We start from the raw sequence: 10,727 nt of genomic DNA, 5'->3' as shown, positions 1-10,727 counted from the left end.
CACACACACACTCACACTCTAGCTCCATACATCTTCATTCAGGTCAATAAAACAAAAAGAGATCTCAGGAACAGAAAAGAGATCAGAGAACGGATTCTCTCTGCTGAGAGCCAGATCGGCTCATTGTGCGTCATGTAAATTGTGTGATTTTCAGGGTTGTACCGAGTTGTGTTGCAACTCATGTGAGCAATGATTGTGATATCAGAAAATTCATTTAACCTTTCTATATAAACAATCACATAAGTGTAGCGACAATAGCATTTCTAAAAAGTAGAACTGAGCTAATTAAATGAAAAGTAAGTAAATAGTAAATAAAGTGAATTTAATGGGTGCTGTGGTAAAGTTTTATCTGTGTGTGTGTGTGTGTGTGTGTGTGTGTGTGTGTGTGTGTGTGCATGTGCGTTTGGCGTAGAGCATTTCACTGACTGCTTGGTGACATGAGAAGACTTCCTCAACATGGATCTGAACAGATTTAAAACAAAGACAAACAGTGAATTATCATTTTTAATGCATTTGAAACAGTGTCTAAAATGAAAGCACACAAAAAACACTAAACCTGCAGTAACAACAGATGTCATGCCTATCACATTTTAAAATGCATAAATAAAAAACGGGTCAAATTACTGCTGTACTTTCATAATAATAGCTAATCAAAGCTGCATAGGATGCCAGTTGTTTAGTCAAGCAGCATAGTGCACATATGTTTAATCATTTAATAACCCCCTCTTCAAAAAAAAAAAAAAAAAAATGCAAGGTCAAAAATAAATTACATCCATTATTTGCAGCAGATCTCCCCAAAGCATTTGGAGCGAAAACTGTTTTGAATTTCAATTGGCTTCCAAGTGGCAAAAGCCCTCAGCTAATACATCAAAGAAAAATTGGTGTCAACTAATCGGTTTAGGACACAGATTTAGAATGGTTAAAAATCCCATGAATACTTCAAGCATTTTTCTCTGTACACCACTAAAGCCTTGGGAGCAGTGCAGCTGACCTTGTGCGCTCCAGAAACCTGTCCGCCACTCGACATTAACTGACTGTTTAACTCACCCAGCCGCGCAATTAGTCCGCCACGACGCATAATGTTGTGTAATAATACCCTCTATATCCAATTTAGATTACACTTGCTCCCTCAGGCATTTTTAAGTGGCATGCATCATCTTTCATTCACTTCTTCTTCTCCTTTGCCACGTAAAGCCTGTGTTCATGCGTCGAAACGGAGCTCGTTCTCTCAGGGATGTAAAAAAAAAAAAAGGAAGATAATAAACGATAATGTAGAAGTTAGAAGCTGTCAGAACAGCAGGCGCGTAAACATTTAGATTCGGATCAGCACATTGCGTGAGGAGCAGCCCACTTTTACGCATCTAAAAAACACAGACGCACCTTTTCATATATAAAAAAGAAGCGCCAAATGAACAAAAACTATACTCACCTACACCTCCTCCTTTATCAAGTGCAGTGCTGCTGAGAGGTGGAAGCAGTTGCCATAACCTTCTCCTATTATAGGCTCCGTGATCTCAAATTATGGGTCCTCCTCCTACTTCAGAGAGCAACTCTGAACCAAAACGCGTTAAGGAGGACACATGACACGGGCTCTCTCCTCTTAGAAACTCCACCGCATCTTTTATGCAATAACTAAATAAATAAATAAAATACATAATGTTACTAATTCTGAATGCCATTTTTATTTTAAACACATCACATGGCACGATGTGATAAAAACGTGGACGTTTTCTCTTTTATATCTCGGGACAATAATTTCATTATAAGCGGGATACACCCGTGTCTAATAATGACGTTATATTGCGCCTTTTCATCAGCTTCTACATAAGTAAGAATGTCAGTACCAGCGGATTCAGTTGCTTCTTCTTGTATCTGTTGTTATGAGAAAAGTTCCGGCAATTAGTTGATTGTCTGCTCACTACAGGAGGCTGTGAAACCGGGTCTCATCGTATCACTGTCATCTGATTAGGGCTATACTGTAGGGTCGCTTTGTGTATCCATCCTTCTTTCTTTATTCCTCCCCCCCTCTCTCTCTTTCTTTTCTTTCTGTTTTTTTTTTTCCTTTTTTTTTTTCTAAGTCTGCGTCGGCTCCCACTGTACCAGCGTCATCATTCTCTCTGCTCTCTGGAGGGTTTTCAGAGCGTAAAAAAAGAAAAAAAAAAGAAAAAACACGTGACACCGTGTGCACACACTCTTTAGCAGCGCCTACAGCGATCCCTTTCGGCTTATCGGAGACTTGAACTGGAAAGTCAATCACTGGAATGAAAATGGCTTGTAGACGCTTGAAACACAGTGAATAATATTCATAACAGCGCGTTAATATGTTTTTAAAGCCAAAGACGCGCAAAGACGATGAATTGAATTATAAGAGCTTACTGTCATTATAATAATAATAAATAATAATAATAATAATAATGATAAAAATAATGAGCCATCGCATTCCAGTCAGTTAAATATAAAACGGTAATATCCGATAACAGTGGCATATTAAATAAATCTAAGCTGTCCAGTATTTCAGCACTGAAACGTATCTGCAGTGATCAAATGAGATTACAGCCACTGGTCCAGGCGGATTTGGTGTAGTTGGCACTAATCTGCCCTGGCTTGAGGGTTTATGACTTTCTTGGGAGTGTGTATCTGACTGGGTTTATTCTAGGATCTATTGCAAAAACTATTTAGCCGTCGCCACAGCAAATCCTCTCAAACACGAGCGACGGGCGCAGACAACACAACACTTCGACTATCACGACATATAAAATGTCCATCAGGCAAAGTTTGTTTACACAACAACAACTATTCTGACAGGGCTCGATCGGCCGACTCTTTGCGCCATCTTACTTTCGCTTATTTTGTTCAGCGTGTCGTATATCTTACCGATGCAATATTCATCTGGCGTTAGAAAAAGTTGACCTGCAACGATAGTAGGAAAAGAAATCCATTTTGTAAACTTCCCATTGCGGATTTTAACACACAAGGCGCGCAGAGATCGAGGATCATCATTTAACGCATACACTTCAAATTACGCACAAAGAAAGAATAACCAAAAAAAAAAAAAAAAGGAGCAAAGCAGTGGAGCGACTGCTTAATTCCTGCCGGTATCTTGCAAGCCCCCATATCCTGGCACACAACAGCCCGATTTGTTATTGATCAAGTGTGAAAGTGACGGCTTCGTATTTGGGGGGGGAGAGAAGAAAAAAAAAAGAGAGAAGAGAGTTAGGAGTTGACAGTCTCGCATGATGTCGCCATCCGAAGGGGGGCTGCCAGGCGCACTTGAGACTTACTGCATCGAGCCTTGTTAAAGAGGGGAGAAAAAAATAGAGAAATAGAGAATGAGAAGGACTGTTAGTTAACGCGAGAGAGGGAGGGAGGGGGTGAGGAGGAAACAGAGAGCGAGAGAGAGAGCGAGAGAGAGAGAGAGAGAGAGAGAGAGAGAGAGAGAGAGAGAGAGAGAGAGAGAGAGAGAGAGAGCATGGATTTGGGCAGGGCTGTGGTTACCCAGCATAAGCTTGCCTTTTCCTTCGGTGACTACACCCCGAGAGGAGGAGCGTAGTAGGCGTCGGGATCCTCAATTTTTCAACTTAGCATCTTGGCAGGACATTTTCCCAAGCAAAGCCCCCGTCCGACGGGTAAAAAAAAAACTTCTGCGCGGGCATGAGAGCGACGGTGCAACTCAGATAAGGGAGCAGCAACAGCACAAAAAAAACAAAACCAGACAAAACATCCGACGAGGCTGTGGCTGGCTGACTGGCAGCGACCAAAAATAATCCATCCAACATCCGAGCCTCTCTTTATTTAATCACTTTTACTTTTTCTTGCCTTCACCATTGTCATTTAGAAGGTGGGGGGGACAGACAGCGGGTCTGCAGACACACGGCTCTATGCGCTCCGGCAGCAGCGCATGAGAAAATAAAGAGGGGGGAAAGTGCGCAAGTTAAGTGGCTCATACTCTCCGGGCTCCAGCATGGCGTATCCTCAGGGCTACTTGTACCAGCCGTCCGCTTCTCTAGCCCTGTATTCCTGCCCTGCGTACAGCACCAGCGTTATATCGGGACCCAGAACCGAGGAACTTGGGAGATCCTCTTCGGGATCTGCTTTTGCGCCCTATGCCGGATCTACTGCGTTCACCAGCGCCTCGCCAGGCTACAACTCCCACTTACCATACAGTGCAGACGCGGCGGCAGCTGCCACATTCACCTCGTACGTGGTGAGTAAACTAAAGGTGATTATTCAGTCTAATAGGAAGTAAAAAAAGCTGATGATACTAACTCGTTAAACAAGCCTGAAGTGTCCGCTCTGCATTTGGAGCCAAGCGATTAAGAGAGAAAATGTGCGTCACCGAGGAGTGCATGGATATAATATTACAGACTGTCAGGTCCAGGAAACATGTTGTTGAGTAAACAGAACTAATTTAACTGAATGCTGTGATATTATATGGCTCCTTTGTGAATTGTAGTTTTTTATGACACAAAAAAAGTAGGCAATGTCCTGCTGGAGCTTCTGCGCTCACAACCGACTGCAACGCGCCGTGATGGCAATTTAGGTCACTGGTTGTTTCTTATCATCCAGTTGTGCCAGCTGTACAACTTAAATATTGCAACTTTTGACTAAAGAAAGAGGAAAATTGTGTTTTTGTTTTTAGTTGTATTCTCGGTGAGCGATATCTCAGCAACACAGGTCATTCATGCAGACCGGGGTAGACAGGCCTGGGCATTACAAAGACTGATCGCAGAGGAATAGGCAAAGAAACTGCACGTTAGGCCCGTCATGTTTAATGTCAGCGCGTTATCATAATTTGCTAATTGTATTATTTTAATGGGGAGAGTTAAAGCCTCTGCATGATGACATCATAATAATTAAAGATGCACAGAAACAGACGTCACAATTTCTAACACAACAATCAAGTTCCAACAAAACTCCAGAAAACATTCACTGTCAGCTAGTAAACTATTTAGACCAGTGTGCTCGTGCATGTGCGTGTCTGAGCGTGTGTGTGTGCGACAGAGAGAGTCTGTGTGCGCGTGCATGTCCATGCGTGTGCGCGTATGTTTGTGTGCAGGAAGTCCTTCTAACTATTTTTTGAAGCAGTCTGAAAAATGACCGTGACACAACTTTTACACACTTTTTCATTTGTGTGTTTTTTTTTTATATCACAGAGCTCTCCATATGACCACACTACGGGCATGGCCGGCTCAATAGGATACCACCCTTACGCAGCACCCTTGGGCACCTACCCTTATGGTGACCCAGCATACCGTAAAAACGCAACCCGGGACGCCACCGCCACCCTGAAGGCCTGGCTCAACGAGCACCGCAAAAACCCCTACCCAACCAAAGGCGAGAAGATCATGCTGGCCATCATCACCAAAATGACCCTCACCCAGGTGTCCACCTGGTTCGCCAACGCCAGGAGGAGGCTAAAGAAGGAGAACAAGATGACCTGGACCCCCCGGAACCGGAGCGAGGACGAGGAGGAGGACGAGAATATCGACCTGGAGAAAAACGACGACGACGAGCCAAGCAAGCCCACGGACAAGGGAGACTCCACAGACACAGAAGCAGGTCGGTGGTGCAGAGAAAAAAAAAAAAAAAAAAAAAAATCATCAATTTTTCATCGCAGTCGTTTCCACTCAGGGTGCAAAATTGATTGCTGGTTAATGGTGGTATATTATTTATAATGGGACAATTGCTTTAAATAATAATCACCTTGAACTCCCCTCGTTTCACTTCTCAGGGGCTGAAATTGCTGGTGACGCAAAGTGTTTAGCAGTCAATTTATCTTTAACTGCATAATAAGGATACAGCTGGTGTGTTGCGCCGGATATACGGCTGGAAAATATCGCCTTTGTATGATAATTATATCCCACTTCTGAACGCTCACTGAATGCTTGAATAACTTCGATAACATTTCATGCGGAAATAAATATTAAAATGTCATTTGTACATTTTAAATAAGCCGACATACTGCACTGCTCACATTTTTAATTTGCACCACATTGTTCGCGTTTGGGCAACAAAAATTGTGGAGAGTTCACCTTTTTTTCTAAGGCTGGCACGCGTCTTTATGAGGACGATTTATAGCACGCACGTAATTACTGTTTTTAGAGGAAACGTGCATTAGCAGCCTAATTATTTTCATGCATCCGAGCTCAGTTTGCTGTGGTTGTTCGCTTGACTCACGATCACCTGCGACACGTGTTCCAGTTTTTATCAACCATTTTTAATGTTCCGCTTATTTGGCAGTAATTCTGATCCTTTTTTTTATTTGTGCTTTAGATCATAAACTGCTGAACCCAGGGGACATAGGCTGTGACAGATTTAAAGAGGAAAACCACGGCAAAGACACGGATCCCCTTCTGAGCGACTCGGAGTTAAAAGACCAGGAGGAGCGGACTACAGAGTTGCTGCCGGATTCCGCGAAACCCACCACTTCGTCTCCGTCGGCGGTGCCCCGGGGGAACCAGACCGTTGCGCAACAAGACAAGCCGTCAGATTTGAGCCATGCACCGGGAACGGTGACCAGCAACGTGACCTCTGTTATCCACTCGCCCCCCTCAGCCCCCAAACCCAAACTCTGGTCCCTTGCGGAGATCGCCACGTCCTCAGACAGGTGTAAGGGCAGCGGCGAGGCGCCACAGGCTTGCCCCGGTTTGGGCCAGAGCGCAGTAATGGGCACCAACGCGTCTCCATCACGGTCCTCCCCTCAGTGCCCGCTCCCCAACAGCACGGTCCTATCCAGGCCTCTGTACTACACCTCCCCTTTCTACCCCGGCTACACGAACTATGGTGGCAGTTTTGGACACCTTCACAGTAACCACGGCTCGGTAACCACGGGCTCCACGGCACATTTCAATGGATTAAACCAGACTGTGTTAAATAGAGCAGAGGCTTTGGTAAGGGAGAGCCAGAAAGTCAGAGGCCAAACGCAGGTAGATCTTTGTAAAGACTCCCCTTATGAACTAAAGAAAGGTATGTCAAACATTTAATACCTGAATATTTTCCACTCACCGCGGACTTTTATTTATTTTTTTGTGGTTGCATTAAAAAAGAAAAAAAAAAAAAAAGGAAAAAGAAACAATGATGAAGCAAAATTCTGAGAACAGTTATTTTCTGAGTAAATGCTTATCCTCAAATTTTTAGTTTCTGAATGGTTAATCCTAAAAAAACTGTAACAAGAATGGTCTTAAATCGCTGCAGCCGCCTGAGTCTATTTGTATTAAAGACTAACATGTATATTTAATGTAGCATTTTTGTATTTAAAATGGACAACACACTATCTTTGAAGTAAATTATGGAGAAAAAAAAAAATCTTTGTGCAAGCGATTATTTTTTGGGGGGGAGCAGTTGGCTTTGCCTGATATGTGTCTAAAGTGCTTCAAGGCCAATTAATTTATACGAAATATTAATTAAATTTTGCACCGTGACAGATGCTTCAGTGGTAATCATCATCTCTAAATATTCTGAGAGCTCTGGAAAGGAGAAGGCCTACATTCAGAGAAGGGGTGTTGGAGTATCTGAACAATAAAAGGGTTCTGGTTGGTTCTGGTTGGTGCGAATATTTAAAGGGTTGTTTTTGTGAATGAACATTTTTTTGGAAACAACACGGAGGTATGTTTTGGTCTATGGCTTATTCCCAGATATATTTTTTTTTATTTTTCCTTTACAACCAGGGCCTCCTTTTTCCTTTTCTTTCCCTTTTATACTTGAGCACGTTTCCAAAAGTGGATATTGATATAATAACAACACCGAGGCGCAGTTATTTAACCCAATTACCTTTCGTGTTTTATGCAGAGCAATCAGGTGGTGAACTCGGGTAATGAGCTCGATTTTATGCCAAATTTAGACCTCATTACTATTTTCCAAGGCGTGGCAAAGCTGTTAAAAAGGGACGCGACCATGCATTTAGAACATACTGCCCTATTATATATCATTAATGGAGAGGCTCCTTAATGGCGCGTTAGATGTGAAACACTGGTGTTTTTTTGGAGAGAAGCGAGGAGCGCTGTCATGCACACAGTGTGAGACAGGCAGGCAGGATATTATTGTAGTGTGCAGCCGGTAAGCCATGCAGGCACTGTCCTCTAAACTCTTCCAACTTCTGCAGGTAGGTGTCACACTTGCTCCTAAATTCAGGGGGACTTTTCTTTTGTTAATCCGTCACGGAAAACCCATCCCTGATCAAATGGCCTAGTTAAAGAAAAAAAAAGAAGAAGTGGAGCCAATGGGGCACACACAGTGATCACAGTTATTATGAGGATTATAGCAACTTTGACAAGTGGATAAAAAAATATATATATACACATGAGCGACATGCAGGACAGAGAGAGTGATATTTCTCAGGCACACTGGAGAAAGACAGGTGTTGGTTTTATGTTTGTTTTCCTGATGATTTCTTTAAGTTTAAGCTCAAGATTGAAAGAAATAGAAACAGATTGTCTTATTAAAAAGAGCTTTATTATTATTATTATTATCATAATTATCATTATTATTATCATCCTGAAGCCTCCACAGTAATGGAACAGGTGAAGGCCATGAGCCTAAATTTATTTTTTACAAAAACAAGGCATGCGTTTTTTTTTAAATATTCGTTTTTCCAGTTAATTTTGAAGTGCAGTGAATTATTAATATTATTATTACGATTATTATTATTATTATTAATGTTGTTATTGTTGACCTCCACTGAAGTGGGACAGCATGCTCTTGTTTATGGCTGCCATTAATCTCTATAGTTTACTTTCCCCTTCTCCAATTTGAAATCTCCCCTGAGGTTTATATAATTCCCTTAGCCTTAATGTCCTTTATTCGGGGGCCCTCTATTTTAATCTGACAGAGTGTGCTGGAGCAGTGATTGCGACACATCAGCCGGCTAAATAGCATAATTATGTTTTTTTTTTTTTTTCCTCCTCTCTCTGCTGATCCCCGGGGGGGATCTGAACTGTTCGATGCAATGTCCCCTCAGAGAGTATTAGAGTTTTATTAGAAATTGCGTTGTTTTTTCTCGGAATTGATTGAAGAAGTAATGTTTCACAGGGACAATATACACACTGTTTCCATGCGGTGTAAATCATCCGTGTGTGTGTGAGAGAGAGAGGGACAGAGAGACTGGGTAAATACTGTGACGTTTATATGTCAAGTAGGTTTTTCAGGTTTGTGTGTGCATGTGTGTGTGTGTGTGTGTGTGTGTGTGTGTGTGTGTGGAGGGGGGGTGTGGAGTTACTACTAGCTAAAGGCAGAGTCGGTTGATGATGTTGTTAACTCTGCTGATTTAAATGCAGACGGGAAATGCTGGGTGGATGATCATCTAAACTGCCAAACAAATGGGCAGGCGTGATAAAACATGTCTGACTGTCTTCCTCAGTATTGACACAGCTTAAAGTATTTGACCTTTTTTTTTTTTTTTTTTAAATGTACAATGCTGTTTTGAGGCAGAGATGATTTTGTGTTTACTGTTTGTTTTTGTCTTTAACTCAAAGATCCTCAACATTTTTCTTTTGAGCTTTTTTTTTTTTTTTTTCCCAGCTGTCTGAAATCACAAAACCAGTGGGAGAAAAATAGCACTGGAGTTTGCACTGTAATCCATTATTATTATTATTATTATTATTATTATTGTGGAAAAGCTAAATCAAATATAGCAGATGTATTTTTATATCATATATTGAAGAATCCGCGACAGCTTTGATGTCACTGTATTTCAGCTCAGTGTTCATTAAAAGGCCTCGTCTGAAAAAGAAAGAAAAATAACAATTAAAAAAAAAAAAATTACATATTTGATCGTTGATTATACTTGTTCTATTCCTGTGCGTGATAAAAGCCAGTCAGTGAACCCTCCAGATTACCGGAGGAAGCGGAGCGAGAGAATATTTTTTGCAGCACCCCCCCTCCCTCCCCACTTTCCATCAGAGAGACTCGGTGTAGCCTACAGGGGAGATGCTCCTCTGCAACTTTATACAACTTGGTCCCCGGCTTCCCCTCCACTTTGAATGGCGTGTCGGTTCATTGTTGGGATTGCTACAATGTGAGAATACTAAGTAGGGGGTGAAACCGTTCCCACGTGTGAAAATAGGGGAAAATAATCCGACAGCAGAAGAAGCACAAGAGAAAAAGAGGAGGATAAGGTCTGCACCCTTCACTCCGACTTTGTTGAGCGTTCAGACGCAGATTCGCAGACTGTTTGGGGCGGAAAAAATGCTTCTTATTACTGTCGTCATATTAATTATTATTATTATCATTATTTTCCAAAACGGAATATAAAGGCCTTTGACTACACGTGTGCCTACAAGGGCCACGACTCATGCGTAATTTACATTTTCTGATTAACTTTTAAATATCGGTCCTGGACCTGACAAAGTAAATTGCACCTTTTCCCAACACATATGTTAAAATCGAATAAATGCATAATTAGTGTATTGATGCGAGTAAACAGCCCCCCCAAAAAGCAAAAAAATAAAAGTGACATAAAAACAGTTGTAGGCCTATTTTTGGTCATTTACAGAAAAAAACAAAACAAGAAAGCAACAGCTTCTCTTCATGTATGCATATTTACTCTAAAAGTAGACTCGACATTTATGTGTGTGTGTGCTTCGGTGTGTTGGGGTGTCATGAGGGAGACTTTCAGTGGGGTGACTGAAAATAGTGCTAATATAAGACTAATGAATAACAAGAGTAAACCGTGGTTTCTTGTTTGTTTTCGACACTTTTGGGAACGCCAGGATCTAATGAAGTGAAAGTTA

General features: G+C 41.8%; 1 protein-coding gene across 1 annotated transcript; it reads left to right on the top strand.

Moving 5' to 3' along the window:
• Nucleotides 1-3,961: 3,961 nt before the first annotated feature.
• irx5a (iroquois homeobox 5a) lies at nucleotides 3,962-6,983 on the top strand. The gene is made up of 3 exons (XM_073465174.1): nucleotides 3,962-4,204; nucleotides 5,154-5,559; nucleotides 6,295-6,983. The coding sequence occupies exons 1-3, from the start codon at nucleotides 3,962-3,964 to the stop codon at nucleotides 6,981-6,983; spliced, it is 1,338 nt and encodes a 445-aa protein (XP_073321275.1).
• Nucleotides 6,984-10,727: the final 3,744 nt, after the last annotated feature.

This window comes from Pagrus major, chromosome 4 (assembly GCF_040436345.1).
Source record: "Pagrus major chromosome 4, Pma_NU_1.0".
Lineage (NCBI taxonomy): Eukaryota > Metazoa > Chordata > Actinopteri > Spariformes > Sparidae > Pagrus > Pagrus major.
This window is presented reverse-complemented; position numbering and strand designations above follow the sequence as displayed.